A 22,005-nucleotide genomic window follows, 5' to 3' on the forward strand; every position below is an offset into this window, starting at 1 on the left:
AAAAAAAAAAAAAAAAAAAAAGAAGACTTAGAAATATAGCGTCTCGTTTGTGGACAGTCTGCTCATCTGTTTAGGAAATCTGTGATAATTTCCTAGCATGTCAGACCTCAGAAGTGGCTAGATGTGAGACTAGCTTGTGCCCTAAGCTAAAGCTTTTGTTAATTCTAATGTAATTAGTAAAGGGGAGGAACGTTTTTGCGAAAGCCTTCAAGTGTAGGCAAGTACCTCAAGGGTAAATCTGTCAAGGAACGTGTGCAAGGTATTTGAAGGAGAGTGTCCTGAGGTGGATTTGAGGATTGCTGTCTCAGGCATCCTTTTTTTAAAAGATTTATTTTATTTCTATGAGTACACTGTAGCTGTCTTCAGACACACCAGGAGAGGGCAAAGGATCCCATTATAGATGGTTGTGAGTCACCATGTGGTTGCTGGGAATTGAACTCAGGACCTCTGGAAGAGCAGTCAGTGCTCTTAACCACCGAGCCATCTCTCCAGCCCCGCTGTCTCAGAAATCTAAGCACATGATCAAGCTATGGCAGTTCTAATGGTATGAGATAGTTATAGAAATAGCAAACAAAAGCATATATATAATGAAAAAATATATAATGGAAATATATACATATAATAGATATGTGTATATATGTGTATGTATATATGCACGTGTATGTGTATATATATGTATATATGTGTATATACACACTGTTATATATGTGTGTGTATATATATATACACATATATATACACACACATATATATGTATATATATATACATACATACATATATATATGTGTATATATCTTGGGGTCCGAGAATTTGGGAATGATCTCACCCATGAAAACCAAGGTTGAGCCAGGAAAAGTGTCTTTATTCAGAAACTGCTATATCAGGGAAATGCTTGGGTTCCGATCCAAACCGTGCCAGTGGGAAGCAATACAGAGCAACCTTTTAAAGCAAAAAACTACAAATTAGGTGGGGCAACGGTAGGTGCAGCCAATGGGCATGGGAAATATGCATGCTGTATATTTCCAACTGTCTTTCTCACCTGCCATTTTAAGAGGGTTCCTAGCTGTCAAATACTTCAGATGGCGTCCCTGATAACTTGGCCTGAATCAAAACCAACCAATTAGAGCCTCTTTAGCAACTACTGGGTTTCGATTCTGACTGGGTGCTAACCTACAAAGTATAGGATGAGGTATTGTGGTTTAAGTTCATATGAGGCACTTGGGACCAGATGGCGTTTCTGGAAATCCAGTTGTTTCTTAGAATTCAGCCTAGAACAAGATGGAGACTATATACAAGATGTGTGTGTGTGGGGGGGAGGTATCTCTGAGACTAAAGTGGCCTCTAAATACACACACACACGCACACACACACATGTTTAAGGGGATAATTCACCTTATAAAGGAACATATACCTTTTATTTTTTAATTATTATTTGTGTAGTTACCTATGCCGTGGTGCAAGTGTGAAGGTCAGAGGATAATTTTATCAATTCAGTTCTCCCTTCCACTTTCTCTTCCCCCTTCCCTTTCTCCCTCTTGCTCCAGCTCATTTTGCTGTGGTTGCTGGGATTTGAACTCATGACCTCAGGAAGAGCAGTCGGTGTTCTTAACTGCTGAGCCATCTCACCAGCCCTCTCTTCCACTTTTATATAGATTCTGGAAATTGAATTTTAACTCACCAGAATTCACTGGAAGCACCTTTACCCATGGACCCATCTCTCTCAGGACTGTTACGTAAGCAACCTTCTACTCACCCCGGACGGACTGGGAACTGACAACAGACCAAAGGACAAAGACAAAGTACAGCCGTTAGCAAACTCCAACTTGAAATCAATGAGTTTATTGGGGTTACTTAGAGGACTATGGGTGAGGGATTACTGACAGGAGCAGGAATAAAGACAGCTGTTTCACCAAAGCCCACCCCAGCATGGGTGACAGCTCACAAAACCTGGAAACTGGGAGCCCACTGTACAGCTTGCAGGCAGCTGACAGGTTGGAGAGTGGCCTTTCCGCCAGGCTCCATTGTTTGAGCCTTTTTACAGGCAACTTAGCTGTTCTCTACTCTTTCCAGGCAATCTGAAGTTAACTCCCAGCAGGCTTTACTATTTATATTCTCTTCAGAGGGAGGGGGCTAGTGAATCTTGTCCATTTCTGGGATTTCCTGGAGCTATTCTTTGTTGTTTACTTCCTATCTTCCCTGAAGTATTTTATCTGTTTTCATGTGGTTTCCCTTCTCTGTAAACATTTGTTTTTAAGAAGTTTCCAGCCCAGCAGTGGTGGCACAAGCTTTTGTTTTTGTTTTTTGTTTTTTGTTTTTCGAGACAGGGTTTCTCTGTGTAGCCCTGGCTGTCCTGGCACTCACTTTGTAGACCAGGCTGGCCTCGAACTCAGAAATCCGCCTGCCTCTGCCTCCCGAGTGCTGGGATTAAAGGCGTGCGCCACCACGCCCGGCTGGCACAAGCTTTTAAACCCAGCACTTGGGAGGCAGAGGCGGGAGGATTTCTGAGTTTGAGGCCAGCCTGGTCTACAGAGTGAGTTCCAGGTTAGCTAGGGCTACACAGAGAAACTGTCTCAAAAAGGCAAACAAAACAAAACAAAACAAAACAAAACAAAAAGTTTCTCTCAAAATTGGAAGGTTTTAATTTGAGAGGAAACTGCTACACAGTGGAAGGGGAGACTATGGCCATTTAATGATGCAAAGAAATGGGCGCTGATGTTTGAGTAAACGCTGGTTGTATTAAACAGTCTAGTCTGGCAGATTGTCTATGGCTGTGGTCCCTGTACATGGGAGGCTGAGGGCAGGAGAATGGAGATTTTTAAAGTCAGCCTGAGCTATAACAGTAAGACACTATCTGAAGGTCCAAGACCAAGTTCTCAGCACAAAGAGATTTATTTGCCTCAGGGGACAAAGGGCAGGGAATAAGAGACAAAGACAGGAGATAGAGGATGAGGGAGAAGGGGAAGGGACATTTGTCCTGGAGGGACACTGGACTGTCTCCTGAGAGAGAGGAGACAGACATAGCTCATGGCAGTTTATAAAGGTAAAAGGGGACCCCTGTGTTGTGCATGTTAATTAGGTCAGCCAAAGGGGGCTTTAGATTGCTGGATTTTAATACTTTGATAGCTGGACCTTGGTAGTCAGCTTCAAGAGGAGGAAGTGGCTAAATTAGGGAATGGACCTTGGTGGCTAGCTTTAGGAATGTAGTCTAATGGTTTTTAGCAAGGCAGAGAGAATGGGGCGAAGGGCGAGGCCTGCCAGAACCCTGCTTGCCTTCCCAAGGCTGCCCAGAGCCTCTCCATCATTTGTTTGTTTGTTCAAATGTAAAACAGAGCTGATATTAAAAACATCAGAAGCAAGGTTAGAATTGATTAATAAACTTTTGACCTACATGCTAATAGTTTGAGTAAAACACATTATTATCAAAGGCACATACATAGACAAATATATATGATGGCTACATTGTAAAGACACTTGTGGCTACTGTTTAGTTTCAGACCTGGGACAAAGGATTGAGGTACGTATTTTACATATCAAAGCAACCTCATCTCCAGGTTCTCCCAGCATCCCTCAGTCCCTACCTGGTATACCCTGCCCCCAACCTTCCATTCCAGGGTCTGGGCTGCCCTCCCCCCAGAGGATCTTCCCTATATAATCCAGACATTTTGGTCTCTCAAATCCCTTCTCTCGTCTCTCTGTGCAAGTCTCTTTCTCTCTTTCTCTCCCCCTCCTCTGCCCCTCTCCTTTTCCAATGATGACTTTCCTGGCCTTGATCCTTGGGCCAGTGAACTTGCTCTTCATACAGCAGCTTCCAAATAAACCTGCCTTTAACACAACTTAATCTGGTTTAAATTGGCTCATTTAACTAATTGATAGAAATAACCTATCAGTTACTGAAAGACACTTACAAATACGGCTATATTGTAAAGACACTTTAGGGAGCTGTCTTGAGAAGACCACGCACACCTGGATGTGTCTCATTTCCACCCCTTCCCCCAACACCTATCTTTCTACCACTAACCTTAAATCTACGTTTAAAATCTAATAAACTGCGACTCTTCGACACAACGACTTACTCTGAAATTCTTTTTGGCACTGAAGTAAAAAATTCTGGCTTCACCAGAGTGGAAAAGAATTCCCTGCTACACACAGCGCAGAATTGTGTTGTGTCCCCAGTTACCATTCCCCCAAAGCCAGTTGTCAGGATCCCAGATTGTTCTCCAGCTAATGGGCTCAAGCCTTCTTCCTCCCTCAGTCTCCCCAGTAGTTGGGACATCCGATGTGTTTCCATCATAGTCGGGTGAAAGGTGAAATTTGAAATAATTCACCGCTGCATCCTCCCAAAGCAACGTTTTGAAACAGCTGTGTATACTGGAGAAGAATTGTTGACCTTGAATATTGCTTTGTCAAATGAGCTCCTGCTTGGCTTTTTAGTAAATCATAGGCACATTACAGTTTCCAGGAGACTGTTGGGACTCTGAAACCGGCAGAAAAGATTGCTGGATGCCCTGTGTTAGATGTGCGTTTATTACATATTTGCTATTTTTCAGCCAAGCAAAGTTTTTGAAAAGGGTTACTGCAAATGGTTTTTGCACATAGAAGGGAACGTGGTGTCAGTACAAGCTTGGGGCACTGGGGAGGAGGCTGCTTGCCTGTGTTTATGGTAGTTCAACTCACTATTGGCTCAAAAGTCATTCTTTTTGTAAATTAGACTTTGCAGAGTCAAGGTTTGGTAAAAAAAACAAAAACAAAAAACTACTGGAAGGTGGTCCAGTAGTGTGTGTTGAGGGAGTGGGGCAGAGATAAGCGCCCGCAGCAGGAGGAAAAAGAGTGAGAAGGAGAAAGCCTCCCGGGAGGTGGCAGGGCGGGGCAGCCCCTGGGGAACTCTTGGTAGAAAGGTTGGTGGCTCTGGCAGGGAGGGTGTGGGGAGGTAGAGGCTTACTGGGTGGCAAACTCTGTACCGGAGCATGGAGGCTGAGGCAGCCCGCGGAGTCACAGGTAAGGGGTGCTGCGGTCCAGCCAATCGAGGGCGAAAGACGCGAATGCTAGCCCGCAGAGTGCCGCACATCCGTCGCCACAACAGCTTGGGGTGCAGTGGGAGGCTAAAGGCCTCTTCTCCCTCTTTCTTCCTCGGATTCATAAAAGCCCCAGGCCAGCGGGAGCTGGAGGAGGAACCTCCAGAGTTGATAAGTCTTTGATGGCCCTGGGCCGGGTCCTCACCCGGGTCTCCGCTTCTGTGTCTCACCCCTCCCCCACAACCCTCAACACCAGCCTTGGGGACCTTGGACCTGGGCTTGCTGGCCAGGCTGGGGAATGAGCTCCGAGGTGGGAGAGAAGTCCGAACAGCAACCTATTCCTACTTTCCAGCAAGGAGGACCCAGGAAGGGCCTGGACCGAGAGAAGTGTCCCGAGATTCCACGCTCTGGGCCAGCCTCTTTGCTGGCTCCAGGCACACAACCCACATGCCTCTTTCCGCTCGGTTTCAGGATTTGAAGACACTTTCTTGAGTCGGCCACCTCTGAGTTCTTAGGGGATGCCATTTCAGGCCTTTGGCTAGGCATCCTGGTCACAGGTGGCTGGCTGTGTCGCAGGGATAGTCACACTGCACACAGCCCACCTACAGTAAAGCCAATCAGGGTAGGGGCGCAACATTTGGAGGCTGGCAGGTAGCCACTCGCTCTTTTGACCTACTTTAAACGTTGCAATTGAGTTGTTTTTCTCCTATTTTCAGGTGTGTGAGATAAGGAGAGATTGTAGCCACTAGCTAATTATATGGATTAGTAAGGATTTAGTTGATCTAGCGATTAAGAAAAGGCTCATCTTTAATTTTGGAAAGGGAGCTATTTCTCTTTTGTTTTAGTCTTGTGTGCTTTTTTTTTTTTTCTAGAAAGTTAAGAGTGCTGTTTCCAGTTTACACGCTGGAAGACTGGAATAAAAGATGGAAAAGCCTTGCTTTTTTGATCTTCCTCATCTACAAAACAGGAGAAGCCCCCTAGGGCTTATTAAGCACAGCAGTCTCTCATTACACTCCCATCTCTACTAGCGGGTCTCTTTCCCCTCCCCTAGAGTGAGCAGACCCTTCCCCATCTTTGCTTCAGAGAGCTTCCCCTCCCAGGCCCATTTGATGGGAAAAAAAGAATAGTAATTTCATCTTCTGGAAAAGAATCGTTGGCCTGAGACAGTTTATGGCTTTTCCCTGTATGCGCTTCGACCTTTGCTGTGGTTTTGATGGCCACCGGTGGCTCAGATGACACACAGCAGTCTCCCATTTATCATTTCCACATGTGTGAGATCCTAATGGGTTGGAGGCTTGCATAGTTGAACTGTTGCCTGCGCTTTGATAGCTGTTTCCAGAAACAGCTTGAGCAAATCTCGTCTACTGGGGAATCCCTTTCTTTTTAGTAGAGAAGCATGAAAGGGAAAAAAAAAATGCTTTCAGGTAAGGTGACTTGCCAGCCTCTACTTAGCTTCACTGCTGAAAACCTAGGAAGGACATTCCTCCCGCAGCTGTGCTCTGTGTTCACAGGAGGGGCCCCGGGGAGGTTTGGTTTGGGGCAGTGCTGTCCAAAAGAGATTTGGGGGTATCCACAATAATTTACATCCTGATGTTCCCCCCCCCATCCGTCCCCTCCCTCCTCTCTCTACATGTTTTTTGGTTCCCTGATGCCAAAAACCTTCTTAGGTTCCACTTGGCCATCTGTTGCTGTCATTTCAGCTTAGAACAGAGTGGAAAGGAAAGAGAAAGCCAGACACAGCCTGCTCTTGTTACCATCCTTTTTTCTTTCTTCTTCTTTTTCTTTCTTTCTTTCTTTTTTTTTTATCTTGAACTTCTTCCCTTAACTATGGACTGCCTTATGAGGCTGTATTGCCTCATAAGGATTAGTTGAGGCCCTGTGTATGTGGGAACTCACTGCTGGGCCCTGTGTCATATTAATAGTGAGTGTAGAGAAAGCCATTTCTTTTGCCTTTTGAAAAGTGGGATTTCCTGATAATTTGTGCTGCTAATAAAGCAGAGAGGATTGACCGATAACGGAGCTAGCAAGCAGGTGGGGATAGTTCAGAAACTTGCATCGTTTGCACGGCTTTCTATGGAAGGGAACAAGAGGTCAAGAAACAGGGAGAAGTGAGTGGGGCTTGTTAGGAGGCCTTCCCAGGTCCTTTTAAAAGAATTGAGCATGCCAAAGACCATATGTCGGTTTGTTTGTGTGTTTGTTTGTTTGTTTGTTTTGAGCCCTCTTCAGATCCTGAGGAGCTATGCCAAGAAGTACTGGTATGGGCAGAGCCCTGAAGTGGGGCAGGGGGAAAGGAGGGGACATGCCACAGGACTCTAAAGGGGCTAGACACAGCTATAGTTTGAAAGACATTTGCAGAGGCAAGAAAAGGGAAGAATATTATTAGGTGAAGGTCTCCCACCTTGTCAGACTCAGGTCACCAGGTTTGGTGACAAGTGCCTTTACCCACTGAACCATCTCACTGGCCTGACCTGTGCGTACTTGTGTGTGTGTGTGCGCGCGCGCGCGCGCGCATTTCACAGGCAGCACTGTAGCTGACCTTTACATCAGACAGAACTGGTGAGGAAACAGAGGCCCAGAGATGGACTGGGGTGATCTGTCCATAAAGTGGCAACACTGGCATTAAAACAGAGGTTTCTGGGGGGGCTGGGGTGTGACTTGGAGCATTGGGTTTCCTCAGAAAGTGGGGACTCTCCTCTCCAGTTCAAGAGAGAGAGAGAGAGAGAGAGCATGTAGCTGGTTGAGTCAGTTCATAAAGGTGTTTCATAGATGACCTCATGTTAACACAAACTTAAGTCACACCACCAGTAGTTTGGATCTTTTGTAGTCCATGATGACTGAGTGTCCTCGGAGGGGGATGTGGGTTTGGCAGGTTTGGGGTCTCAGTGTCTGGGAAACGGGACCTCAGTGAGGGCAGGATGGAGAGGGGCTTTGCTCACAGCTGTCCTGGAGCGCCCCACTGGGGTTTCCAGTGAGACAGGAAAGGGAGGGAGCGAAAGTGGAGAGCGGTGTGTAAATGTGTACTTGGCTCTGGAAGTTGTAAGCTGCTCCCTCCTCAAGCAGACTCTTGTGGGTCCTTCTGCTTAGTGCCCTGAGCTCCCTTGGAGAGAGTGGAGGCAGCAGTTCCTGTTGGATGTTGGCAGAAGCCCTTGAAGCTCTGCATCTAGGAAGGATGGCCGGGAGGGAAGCTTTGCAATCAGGTGTATCAAGTTTGCATGCTTTGGGTAGAGTGTCCTGACAAGGGCTCTGGGTACCTTGACCCCTAGCAGGGCCAGTTCTCCCAGTAGCTGAGTTTCTGTGTATTCTCCTTTTTGTGATTCTTGGTGCACTGTGGTATCTGTACTATAGCCAGTTCTTGCTTACAAAGCACTAGATGTCTGCACTAAACCAGGACTGACATTTCATGATGCTGGGCTAGATATGGCTGGGCTCACAATCCCCTTCTAAGTGTCTTGTCATGGACTAGTCGGATGGGGTATATGACCAAGTGGCCAGGAATCAGACTGAGCCCTGGGACAGAAGGCTAACTGACTCCAGCTAATGTTGTGCAGCCCTTGAAAAGTTCTGCATCGAAGGACTGTAGAAAATGAATGTACTTTGTGGTAGAGGAAAAAGGGTTTGTGGCTACAGTTGAAGCACTTGGTCAGAGGGCAGTCTGTCTTTTAAGGGTGCAATTGCAGTTCGGTGTCTGCTGGTAGCCTCTGAAGGTCTTGGGTCTTAGAGTACAGTTAATGAGGGTGGGACAGGTGTAATTCTGAAACGCCGTGCACACCTGTAATCCCAGTACCCTGTCGTCTGACCCAGGCGAATTATAAAGTCAAAGTCAGTCTGGTCTGCTTTGGGACTTTGCCTCCCACCCCCCAAAACACACACAAAAGAAAAGAAAAGAAAGAAAACAACCTAGGCTGTCTACTTGGCTTTCCACCTGTCCTCCTGGGTTACGGGCTTACCTTTCCTGAGTTACTCATCAGCTAGATTGGATAAGAGACCCAAAGCCTTGTGAATTTAAGGCCATTCCATGGCCATTCCATCCCTGCTATTCTTCCTGTTCTTTTCCCTGGTCTTTAGAACCCTCTCACTTTAAGACCATTGCACCCACTCATTCAGTACCCCAAAGCTGTGGCCCCACTTTTAAGAGAAAACAGATTTAACTGGTACTTATTGGTTCTCGGGACACTGAGAGTTGTCTCAGGACAACTTCCATAGGTGTCTGTGTCTTCGAGACAGGACAGCCACTAGGGGCTGAGTATCCAGAATGAGCAATATGGGGCTGAGCTCTTTCGGCTCTGTGTGTGTTGCCAGGGAGGGATGCCATGTCTCCACCTAGACAGCTTGACTTGCTGAAATTAAGATAGATGTGTTGTTCTTGGAAACCAAGTCTGTAACCACGACTTGAAAATTCCACTAACGGAGAGAAAGCTTCGTGGATTTCCTCACTGCTTTTGCAGAAACAAACTCTAATCTGAATATTTCGTTCACTGGTAAGTCCTTGAGAAGTTAGCGTTGTAGAGTCTTCACCATTGCAGACCGCGGCTCACTCGGGACAGCCCACCGCGCATGCGTACTCTGTTAACTCTGCTCCGCGGTGGATTCTTTTTAGTGTGCATAGACGGTTACAGCTATGTTAGGTTCAGAGCATGTGTTAGCGCAGTTTGTTGTCCACTTGACCTTTGTATTTTCCTACAAGTGATTTGTGTACTACATGTGTGCTGCTCACGTTTGGACAGAACGGTGGTGGGGCGGGTAGGATGTAGCTGGCACAGCAGGCACAAATCCCTGGGGTCAGGTTCCCTGATCCAGTGGGAAATCACTTTCATAGCAAGCTTGGAGCCAGGCTGAGATCCTGTCTAAAAAAAAAGCGCTATACAGAAGGGAAGACGTTGCTCTATTCATGTTTTGTTACCCCACAATGCATAAACATTAGATAAAAATATTAAAAATATTTGGTGTACAAATACAACATAAATTCTAGTTATTTGTTCATAACTATCTGCTTTTAATCATAATTTTTAAGCATGATAATAGGCAGATGATCTTTTTAAATCTTTTGCCCTCCTTTATCTTAAATGGCATCCTGTCTACCCTTGCCCTGTTTCCATTCTTTCCTATTTTGAAATTTAATAACCATGTTTCTCTCCTTTTTAAGTGCTAACTTAGAAATTTTAATATTCATACTTGATTAATTATTCTGCAATAAGTCAAATTTTAACTTCCCTTGGAATGAGTTAGGGGCCTTCAGAAGTTCTCTCCCTATTGTTTCCTCCCCAGCTCATATTCGGTGATGGTTCATTGTCAACTCTACTAGATTTAGAATCACCTAGGATACACATCTCTGAGCAAGTCTGTAAGGGTGTTTCCAGCGAGACTTAGCTGAAGAAAGAAGACATGCCCTGAGTGTGGGTGGTGTCGTCCTACAGACTGGGGGCTTGGATTGACTGAGCAACAGAAAGTGGCTGGTGGCAAGCATCCATTTCTTTCTCTTTGCTGAGTTTGGGTACAGTGTGACCAGCCCCACCCCCACCCCCCTACAGGAGCTGTTCTTGTGTTCTTTCTTGTGTTCTTGTGGACATCTCTTCCTCTCCGAGGTAGACCTTGTCCTCAGGCTATGAGCTGAACTAAATCCTTCCTGAAACTTCTTTAGTCAGGTAGTTTGTCCCAGCCATGAGAAAAATACCAAACACACACACACTGCCCTTGAAGCTTTAACTTTTTCTTGCTCCTTAAATTAAAATGTTTTATGTCATATGGTTAACATCAGCTTAGACTCTATCCGAGTTTATTATTGTTTCCCAGTCCCCATCGCTTCCTAATGAGCCTTTTCTTCTAGAGGTCAATTACCTATATGCTAATGTGCCTAAGAAATAATTATATCGGAGGTCTTCTCACAGCAAACTCTTGAATGATATATTTCTAATATTTCTTTATTTCATCTGATGTCTTGGAAGTTGTTTTTGCTAGGAGGAGGAATGTTATTTACCTTTATTTAGCTCATTAAAAATGACATTCTGGGCTGGAGAGATGGCTCAGTGGTTAAGAGCACCGACTGCTCTTCCGAAGGTCCTGAGTTCAAATCCCAGCAACCACATGGTGGCTCACAACCATCCGTAATGAGATCTGACGCCCTCTTCTGGTGCATCTGAAGACAGCTTCAGTGTACTTAGATATAATAATAAATCTTTAAAAAAAAATGGCATTCCATTGTCTCCTGCCTCCCAGAGTTTTGTGAAGAAGGCAGCTGTCCACTTATTAGCAGCCAAGTGGAAAGATCTGTAGATCTGTCCTTTCTTCCCGAATGCTTTCAGGTGTGTGTGTGTGTGTGTGTGTGCGTGTGCGCGCGTGCGTGCGCTGTTTTGCAGTGTGACTAGTTTGTCTAGGTGAGGGATTGGTTAAGATTACAGAATCTAAGAATCGGTGTCACCATTAACTCATCTACGGTTTCTTCACGTTTGGCTTCTTCCTTCGTCTTCTCCTCCTGGAACTTTAATTAGACTGCCACAGCATCCCGTATCTCATGCCTCTGTGCTTGGTTTCTCTTACTTTCCAAGTGTACCCGCTGTGTCTCTCTCTGTGCTGTGTTCTGGGTCAATGACTCAGCTAAGATGTTCCATTTTAGAAATTCTACTTCCCTTTCCTCCTCGATTCTTACTGGGCAACGTGAAAGGTCTCGGCGCCCTTTGTTCCTTACTGAAGTGTTTCCCCGGTCACGTTTAATATCTGCATCTCCTATAGCCTGTGGTTTCAGTGTGCCATACATAGGCTGTCTGCCTCTTCAATGGTATTTGTTTCACCGTACGCTCAGGGTCTTTTTTTTTTTTTTTCACTTAGTCGTTTTGTTTGTTTACTTTGGTTTTGAAACAGGGTGTCATTATGTAGTGCTGACTGGCCTGGAGCTTGTTACAAAGCCGAAAATTCATAGAGGTCACTCTACCATTGGTTCCTGAGTGACAGGATTAAAGACATGCACCACCATGCCCAGGAGCTTGAGGAGTTTTACAGGTCAGATTCCAATGACCTCAAGCCTGGTACCCTTAACTTTAGCCCAAAAGCACTAGTTGCTGAATCCTGAAGAAGGTGGTGGGACTTGGCTTTCAGCAGTTTTCAATGCACTATGTCAAAGCTCTCCTTCTTGAAGGCTTCCCACGCCTTTTAACTTAACCTTAGTAAGATATTTCATATTTTAGAGGATTGGACATCCTAGTTTTCTGTTGGTATGTTCCTTGACTTTCTGGTAACGCTGGAATCATGATTGACTTTGGCTACTTCCTGGGTTAGTTCATGAAGCCACCACAATTGAACGCTGCCCGGTGAATTTCATTGGCCTTTTTGGAAAGAAGGATTAAAGTACATCAGAGTGCCAAACCCTGGCTCACATGTGTCATCTGTCTTGTCACCTTCACCGCCATCTCTACTCTAAGCTGTGTCTGTGCTTGCCTGAACTTTTTGAAATGCCTCTGACTCTGTCCCTTACTTAACCACAGTGTGTTCTGGATGAAGCAGTAAGCATTCTTTCCACACATCCATTTCTCTCTTGCCAGTTCTTGCAACATTCTCAAAGTTGACGTCAAATACTAAGAATATATTGGCAAAAGACCTGAGAAGATCTTTCCCAAAGAAGATGTACTGGTGAGCACCGGAAACATGATGCTCTCTACATTACCAACCATCAGGACAGCACAAGTGGAAACCACAGGCTGCTATCCCCTCCGGCCCACTGGGTGGCTACCATAAAACATCAACAAGACAGACAATACAAGTGTAGCTGAGGATGGGGAGAAACTGGAATTCTTGTGTCTTGTTGACAGGAGTGTAAAATCTTTACAGCCTGATGTGGAGAGGGTAAGCGCTGCAGTTCTGTGGTAGAGTGCTTGTCTAGTATGCCTGAGACCTGGGTTTCAGTCTTCACTACTGCTACCAGAGAGGAAGAAAGGAAGGGAGGAAAAAACGTGCTATGGAAGTTTTGAAAATAATTAAACAGAATTACCATATGGTCCAGTAATTCCTCTTCTGGATGTACTGGAGGACCACAAGCAGGAACTTGGACAGTGTTTGTACCTCCAAGTAAAATGTTTCAAGTAACAAAGGACTTCATTGGGCTTTGAATGAAGACGTTGCAGCTACAACAGGGATGAACTCTGAAGCCAGTGTGCTTAATGAAACGAGTGCTTAATGAAATGGCAAAGACTGGGTGATCCCACTTGGACGACTGTACCTTAACAGTCAAACTCCGGAGCTGGGGCGTGTACTGGCTGCAGGGCGCTGGAGAAGTGTTAGAATCCGGAATGTGGAGGGTGCTCTTTCAGTCTGAGAGGGGGGAGGAGTAGTGAGGACGGCACAGTGGTACAGATGTGCTTACGGTCCCACAGCTGTACATGGCCAAATGGTAACCACAGTGAAACTATCTGAAATAATTATGGAGATGTATTGTGATTCCCATTAAAAACTAAACTTGAAGGCAGGTCAGATACTGCGTCCAACCCCCTCCCCCACCTGCAACAATGTTTCTCTGTGTAATAAACCCAGCCTGGCCTAGAACTCATTCTGTAGACCAAGCTGTCCTTGAACTCAGAGACCCACCTGCCTCTGCCTCCCGATTGCTGGGATTAAAGGCCACGCCTGGTGAAGTTCATTTACTGGCTCAGTGGTTAAGAGCACTGACTGGTTTTCCAGAGGTCCTGAGTTCAAATCCCAGCAACAGGTGGTGGCTCTCAACCATCTGTAATGAGATCTGATGCCCTCTTCTGGTGTGTCTGAAGGCAGTGACAGTGTAGCTGAAGAACTTGCCTAGTATAGGTAGCCCATGAAAATGGAAGTAGAATATTCCTTTTTCTTTTATGACTGGCTTATTGCCCTCAGTGCAGTGGCCTCAAGTTCTGTTCACGTCAGTTGCCCCTAAATTCCCTTCCCTTTTAAAGCTGAACTACATCCCATGCTGTGTGTGTAGAGCACCTCTCCTCTGCCAGTGGACGCTGGAGTTGCCTTTTGCTTTGGTCTTTTGTGACCAGTTTTTCTAGGAATAGTTTGCAAGTTCAGCATCCTCAGAACTAGGGCCGCCATGAACTGACATTTAAAGTGAGTGGTTGATTCAATATTAATTAGTAGGGAGACCTGGCGAGCTGGCTGGGCTGTTGAGACTAACCACTGCTGATGCAGAGGGCCTGGGTTTGACTCCTAGCACCTTGCCTGACTCGTAACTATCTGTAACCCAAGTCCCAGCGGCTCTCATGCCCTCTTCTGGCCTCTGTGGACATCAGGTATACACCGGGCCGACAGGCATAGATGTAGGCGAATACTTAATACCTACAAAATAAAAAGCTTTAAAATAAATTAGCGGGAGGCGAGTCATCAGAGCTCTGCAGGAAATCTCAAGGTCTGGATTTGAGTTTTTACTTCATTACTAATTAACCTTTGAATCTCTGTTCCCTCACTGGACAAACGGTCAGTGCGCTGTGCTTTATCGACTCTGTGGGGTTGGTATACATTTCACACAAGTTGTACGTGTAAAAGCCCTTGGGAAAGTGGGTACCTCTGCCAGTGTGAGGTTTCACCTCGGACTTTGATGTGATCATGTGAAAACACACCGCTACCCTTCCCCCATCCTCTCTTACTTTAGAAACATTGTTTATCCAAAAAAAAAAAAACCCCACAAAATATCATGTTTCTTTTCTATTCTGTCACAGTAACACTGAGGCGGTACCCAGCTCCATGCAAGCATCAGCATTCTGCTTCCTGTACTTCTCAGCCTTAATTTAGACACACAAGTCTAGCACTCTGTAAAAGGCAGTTATCGAGGTGCGCTTCCAGTTGTTGAGAAGCAGATGTTTCCCCTCAGCAAATCTTCTCAGGTCAGAGGAGCCTGTTGAACTATGTGATGGCTATTCCTGGTTGTCAACTCCACCTGGAATGAGCTGCAATCCAGAAACAGAGGGCACACCCGTGATCCAGATCTTTCGAATGGAAGAGACAGGCCTTTGATCCAGGAACAGTGGCCATGATGGGCTAGGCTCAGGCAAGGTGGTACATGCCTTTAATTCCAGGAGACAGAGGCAAGCGGATCTCTGAGTTCAGAAAAAAGCTTAGGTCCAGGCCTGGTGGTACACATCTTTAATCTGGGCCACACCTTCTGCTGGAGGCCTACAGAAGGACAATGGAAGAAGGAAGGGTTTATTCGCCAGTTTGCACTTACTGGCCAGCACATCTGTTGGAACCTACTTCTTCAGGATTCCAGCTTGTACAGAAGACCAGCTGAGACACCTAGCCTCATGGGACTGAGCGACTACTAGATTCTTGGACTTCCTATTCACAGCTACCCACTGTTGGGTTAGTTGGACTGCTGACTGTTGGTCATTCCAGTAGGTTTTGTGACTCTAGAGAACCCTGACTAATACAAACTCCACCTCTTCTCGGGGGGCTGCACATCAGAAGGACGAGCCAAGTTCTTGAGCAGTGGGGCTGCAGCTGAGTCCATAACCCGGCTTCCTCACTGAGACTCTGGGTTCCTTCCTCTCTTACCCACTTGCTCTTCGGGAAGCTCACATGCGGGCTGGAAACCCATTTGTTCCTCTTCAGAAGTTTTGTTATTTAAAATGTAACAGGTGAACACCCACGGGGGATGTGGTTTTTGTATAGAAGTGCCTGAAGTCCCTAGGAAAGCCCTGATGTTTGGTTGGGTCTGAGAACTGTCATCTACTGGCATACAATGAATGCATCACAGTGGTAAGAGGTTATTTTTCTTTGTCCTTTGGGTCCTGGGTGGTATGTGGCTCTAGTTCCACGCTGGGCAATTGTCCTACCACGGGGCTCCTTCCCTGTCTTCAGGACTGCCACACTCGCTCCGTCTTACTGATACTAGGGTATTTTCATGTTCTTAGTGATTAAATTCAGACTCGGGTTAAGACTTGGGTTTTCTGCTCTTACTCTATTGCTCTCTTACTCTCTTTCCCTCTTACCTTCTTCCTCTCTGTCCTTTCTCCCCCTATTCTGCACCCCACCTCTCTCTCTACCCGGTCTTGGCAAGCCTCTACTCCTCTTGTCTCTCTCCTTTCTCTCTGTCTCTATTCTCCTCCCAATTCCACTTCCCATGCCCTAAATAAACTTTATTCTCTACCATATGTATATATACACACAACCCTATGTGTGTGTGTGTACACATACATATATACAGACTCAGGCTTTCTTTCTCTCTTGTCCTGTGGGTATGACAACCCCCCTCTCCCTTTCCAGCAAAGCCCAGACAAATAGTAACCTCACAGGTGACCAGCTGGGACCAAGTGGCTCCACGTCTCATGGGTGAGGAACTTGCACTTGTAGCATGTGACCGGGAGGCCTTTGGCCACCATTCACATAGAAGTAGCTACTGGAGATGCTATTTCCTGTTCTCTGTCCTCCTTCTCAGGGAGTGTCACTGAATATGACACTTCCTTGAATGTTAAAGGAACAGAATGCTACAGTCTCAAATAATATATTTTTAAAAGTTTATTTTTCTTTTTTATTGGATTTTTTTTATTAGATATTTACTTTATTTACATTTCAAATGTTGTCCTCTTTCTTGGTTTCCCCTCTGAAAACCCCCTATCCCTTCCCCCTACCCCCTGCTCACCAACCCACTCACACCTGCTTCCTGACCCTGGCATTCCCCTATACTGGGGCATAGAGCCTTCACAGGACCATGGGCCTCTCCTCCCATTGACTAGGCCATCCTCTGCTACATATGCAGCTGGAGCCATACGTCCCTCCATGTGTACTCTTTGGTTGGTGATTTAGACCCTGGGAGCTCTGGGGGTACTGGTTAGTTCATATTGTTGTTCCTCCTATGGGGCTGCAAAACCCTTCAGCTCCTTGGGTCCTTTCTCTAGCTCCTTCATTGGGGACCCTGTGCTCTGTCCTATGGTTGGCTACAAGGATCCACCTCTGTATTTGTCAGGCACTGGTGGAGACTCTCTGGAGATGGCAGTAACAGGCTTCTGTCAGTAAGCACTTGTTGGTATCCACAAGAGTATCTGGGTTTGGTGATTGTATATGGGATGGATCCTCAGGTGGGGCAGTCTCTGTACCACCATTCTTTCAGTCTCTGCTCTACACTTTGTATCCGTAACTCCTTTCATGGGTATTTTGTTTCCCTTCTAAGAAGGATTGAAGTATCCGCACTTTGATCTTCCTTCTTCTTGAGTTTCATGTGGTCTGTGAATTGTATCTTGGGTATTCCAAGCTTCTGGGCTAATTAATATCCACTTATCAGTGAGTGCATACCATGTGTGTTCTTTTGTGATTGGTTTACCTCACTCAGGATGATGCTTTCTAGTTCCATCCATTTGCCTAAGAATTTCATAAATTCATTGTTTTTAATAAGCTGAGTTAAAAGTTTATTTTCTGTGTGTATGAATTATGTGAGTTTGTGAATGCCAGTGTGCACATGCCAGGGCACATATGTGAAGGTCAGAGGACAACTTTTGAGAGTTAGATCCAGAACTTGAACTCTGGTCACCAGGCACTCTCAGCAAGCATTTTTACCTGCTTGGTCCTCTTGCTGGCTCTTCTCAGGGGAAAAATGGTTTTATGCTGCTCATTTGCACTGTTATTCAGGTTACAAGTCTTAAAGACCTTCATATTAAAAGCAGTTAGAGGCTGGAGGGAGGGCTTACAGGGGAGAGCGTTTGCTGCACTGGTATCATGCAGATCTGAAGCACCGGTACCCCGGTGTGCACCCCAGAAACGTGTACTTACAGCATGTAATAACCAAGCTTTCCTGGAAAGGGAGAGGAGCTTTGGCATACACCCAGGACAAGGTAGATGCTCCTCTTCCCTACACCCCTGTGTTGTATATATTTGGGACAGTGCATGTATGCATGCCATGGCACAAATATGAAGGTTAGAATGCGCTCTCCTTCTCTTACACACACACACACACACACACACACACGCACATGCACATGCACACACACACACACAGAGCAATTAGGAGCTGAAACATTCTTATATCAGAACTATCACTGCAAGGTAGGAAGATTGAGCAGATTCTGGCAATAGCTAAGTTTCTAAAGTTATCTGCGAGAGAATTAGAAACCCTGTATTTATATAACCACCACTCATAATGAAGTTGTTCAAACCCTTGCTTCATTGTATTGCATTAGCTACTAATGAGAGCTAGTCACAGGTAACTCTTTCCTAACACCAAGGTGTTATATATTGCTTATTGCATTACAAAACAAAACCAGGACCATGTAAACGTTTGCGTGGGTGTCACATAAAGTCATCTGCATATTTTACCGTCTTAGATGAGGGACAAGCGATTGCTCTCAGTCCAGGCATTGACAAGTTGCAAGTTGGCCAATATTAATCATGCGACAACAGAGCAACAGGCAGCCTGTCAATCACCAGGGAATAAAACCCACTGCCAGCCACCTGCGGACCTTCCACAGCGCCTCCTTGACAACTTTGCTCATCTGCTCAAAAATTTCTAACATATTCTACATTCTGTCTTCCAACTTAAAAAAAAAAAAAAAAAAGAACTTTGCTAAGAATATTTTGGCAATCAGATGCTTTTCAAAAAACAACAAAAATATCCAAGTGTTTATTGGCCTCACCTTCTGTTCTCTACTTTATTGGAAAGAGATGTACTGTCGCACCATCGATGGATGCCTTTTCTGGTGGCAGGTTCTTCGTGGTCTGATTCTGGACTCAGACTCTTGCCTGTTTGCCATCTCTAATAGGGATGGGCCCTTCCCCTCTTGCATTTTTTCAAACACTGTTCTCCAAGGTATGTTCTGTCATCTGGCAAATGGCACCCTGGGACCAGAGTCCCTTGTTAGCTAAGTTTGGGATATAAACCTGAATGCTGTGAAATTTTCTTTCTCTCATCCTTCCCTTCTGTCCTTCCTTCCTTCCTTCCTTCCTTCCTTCCTTCCTTCCTTCCTTCCTTCCTTCCTTCCTCCTCCTCCTCACTTGTTTGTTTGTTTGTTGCTTTTGAGACAGGGTTTCATTGTGTAGCCATGGCTGGCCCAGAACTCCACCTGTAGACCAATTTTTTCTCAAACTCATAGAGCTCTCCCTATTTCTGCCTCCTGAGTATTGGGATTTAAAGGCATGTGCCACTATTGCCTGGCCTGCTACAAAATTTCTAACAGTACTTGGTTGCTGATGGGACTCCCAGGCATGGGCTCAGAGTCACCTTCCCTAAACATGCTGGCATTAGTGATGGCACCTTGTGTCATCACTAGCTTATCCTGAGCAAATCTGCAGACCTAGTGTTTCACAACAAGCATCAGGGGAAATGGAGTTATAGGCAGGAAAGAGGTGGGGATGTGCACGAAGACTTTCAGTCTTGAGATGTCTGAGGAGTGCGAGTGTTAACTCACGCGATTCCCTGGTGGGTGAGTTTTCAGTTTTTCTTTTTTCTTAAAAATCAAAAACAAAACCCTAACATTTGTGATGTGTGTGTGTGTGTGTGTGTGTATGTGTGTGCACACGTATGGCACAGTGCACCATGGAGGTCAGGGGACAACTTGCAAAAGCTGGTTCTCTGGTTCTTCCATGGGGGTCTGGGATTGCTGGGGTTGTGTAAGGCTTCCTGGCAAGTGCTTTGAGCAAGATGCAATGAGCCATCTTGCCAGTTTTCTTTCTTTTTTAAATGTTATTTCTCCTTCTGAGAAAGATTCAACCATCCTCCCTTGGGCCCTCCTTTGGGCTTGTTGATTATTAGCATGGGTATCCTGTATTTTATGGTTAATATCCACTTATAACTGAGTACAGACCATGCATGTCCTTTTGGGTCTGGGATACTTCACTCAGGGTGGTACTCTCAAGTTCTATCCACCTGCCTGCAAATTTCACAATGTCCTTAGTTTTCATATCCAAGTTGTATTCTACTGTGTAAATGAACTGTGTTTTTGTTATCCATTCATCATCGAAGTGACATCTAGGTTGTTTCCAGTTTCTGGCTCTGGTGGAAGATGTTACAGGATGTTTGGCCCTCCTGACTCCCCCCTCCTGAGTGCTGAGGTTAGAGATGTGAGCGATTATACCTGCTTCTCTGCAGTGCTGGGCTGCATGCAGCCTTTGTGAATACTCTTTCAACTTTGCAGTGCCCCAAGTGCCTTCTTTTAATTTTAATTTAACTTATGTTAAGACAAGCTCCCCTGACTGTCCTAGAACTTGGTATGTAGACCAGGCTAGCCTCATGCTCACAGAGATCCTTCTCCTTCTGCCTCCCAAATGCTGGGATTAAAGGTGTTTGATACTGTATGCCTGGCCTTTTTATTTTACTTTTTAAAGATTTATTTATTTTATGTATATAAGTACACTGTAGCTATACAGATGGTTGTGAGCCTTCATGTGGTTGTTGGGTATTGAACTTAGGACCTCTGCTTGCTCCAGTCAACCCTGATCGCTCTGGTCAGCCCCACTCACTCAGTCCCTGCTTGCTCCGGCCGAAAGATTTATTTATTATTATAAATAAGTACACTGTAGCTGCTACAGCACACCAAAATAGGGCATTGGATCTCATTAAGGGTGGTTGTGAGCCACCACGTGTTTCTGGGATTTGAACTCAGGACCTTCGGAAGAGCAGTCAGTGCTCTTAACCGCTGAGCCATGTCGCCAGCCCTATTTTACTTTTTAAAAGTTAAGCACACTGTAGCTTAGCCACAGTGTGTGTATTTGGCTTGTGCAAGACCCCATGAACTCAGTCTCTAGCACCAATAAACGAGTAAACAAATAACAAGATAAAGATGAAATACAATTATCTTCAAGTTAAAAATAAGCTCCTTCCCCTTCCCCCCCCCTCCCCCTAAACAGGTTTTTCTTTCTCTAGCCCTGGCTGTCCTAGAATTCCTGCTCTGTAGACCAGGCTGGCCATCAGAGATCCGCCTGCCTCTGCCTCCTGAGTGCTGGGGTTAAAAGCATGAGCCACCACCAGTAAGCACCCTCTTCCCCTTTTAAGAATTTATTTATTTTTCCTTGAAGTAGATGAGTGTGTTTAGCATACATGTATATCTATGCACCCTCTGCAAGTTGACTGGTCTCTCCGGAGGCCAGAAGAGCATGTTGGCTCTCCTGGAACTGGACTTACCGAGTAGTTGTGAGACAACAGGTAGGTGCTGGGTACTGAACCCAGGCCCTGTGGACATGCAGGCTCAGTCATCTCTCCGGCTCCAGCAGGGCATCCTTTCATGGTTGCTTTGGAGGCTCAAGGTGTGCATTTGTGAATTTACTTTTTTTTTTTTAAACCTCATTCACTTTACAAACGCAGCCCTATGGACTGTATGGTGTTGAACCGCAGGCGCCTCTGGTCAAGCCAGGGGTCCTGATGAGGTGACTTTTGGATTTTGAGACATTTAGATGATTTGGGGATGTCCTTTAGTGTGTTTGCAGAGAACACACCTTAGGTAGGGTTTTACTGCTGTGAACAGGCACCACTTATTAAGGACAACATTTAATTGGGGCTGGCTTACAGGTTCAGAGGTTAAGTCCATTATCATCAAGGTGGGAACATGGCAGCATCCAGGCAGGCGTGGTTGGTGCAGGAGGAGCTGAGAGTTTTACATCTTCATCTGAAGGCTGCTAGGCAGCTAGGATGAGGGTCTTAAAGCTGATACCCACAGTGACATGCCTACTCCAACAAGGTGACACCTCCTAATAGTGCCACCTCCTGGGCCAAGCATATACAAACCATTGCAGCACACAAAGCTGTCTTGCTGCATGCTCCTAGAGTTTTCTGCTGTCTGCTCATGTCTGATGAGAAACTAGTCTTTAACTCTCTGCAGAGCCCAGAATTGGTCTTTTACCTTCCTGTAGTAGATTCTTCTTTAATAAAGATCCTGGAATAATTTAATTTTAGAAGAAAATTCACTTGTGAACAGAAACAATGAAAAAGCCACTTGCATGAAAAAAGATACAGAAAAAAAAAAATACACAAGAAAAAATGTTTGATCTGTGGCACCCGCACAGCTTCCTTTTGATGGTGGAACGGAGTTTAGTTTTTTGTCCTTGCGGTTTTTTTTT

The 22,005-nt window shown here is 45.4% G+C and overlaps 1 protein-coding gene and 1 long non-coding RNA gene across 4 annotated transcripts in view; one reads left to right on the plus strand and one right to left on the minus strand.

Annotated features, from left to right (window-relative positions):
- Positions 1–4,353, minus strand: part of LOC110299419 — an 8,517-nt gene extending 4,164 nt beyond the window's left edge. The window contains exon 1 of the long non-coding RNA XR_002378457.2: positions 4,075–4,353. This is a non-coding gene — a long non-coding RNA (uncharacterized LOC110299419). The remainder of the gene's footprint in view (positions 1–4,074) is intronic.
- A 517-nt stretch (positions 4,354–4,870) lies between these two features.
- Fam169b (family with sequence similarity 169 member B) overlaps positions 4,871–22,005 on the plus strand; it is an 81,298-nt gene continuing 64,163 nt past the window's right edge. The window contains exon 1 of one of the 3 annotated variants that reach the window (XM_021167236.2): positions 4,871–4,896. Coding sequence is in view for 2 of the 3 variants with exons in the window: in XM_021167234.2 (XP_021022893.1) it covers positions 4,966–4,996 (31 nt within the window). In the remaining variant the exon portion in view is untranslated. The other 2 variants (XM_021167234.2, XM_021167235.2) reach the window with 2 other exon arrangements.

Source organism: Mus caroli, chromosome 7 (genome assembly GCF_900094665.2).
Source record: "Mus caroli chromosome 7, CAROLI_EIJ_v1.1, whole genome shotgun sequence".
Classification (NCBI taxonomy): Eukaryota; Metazoa; Chordata; class Mammalia; order Rodentia; family Muridae; genus Mus; species Mus caroli.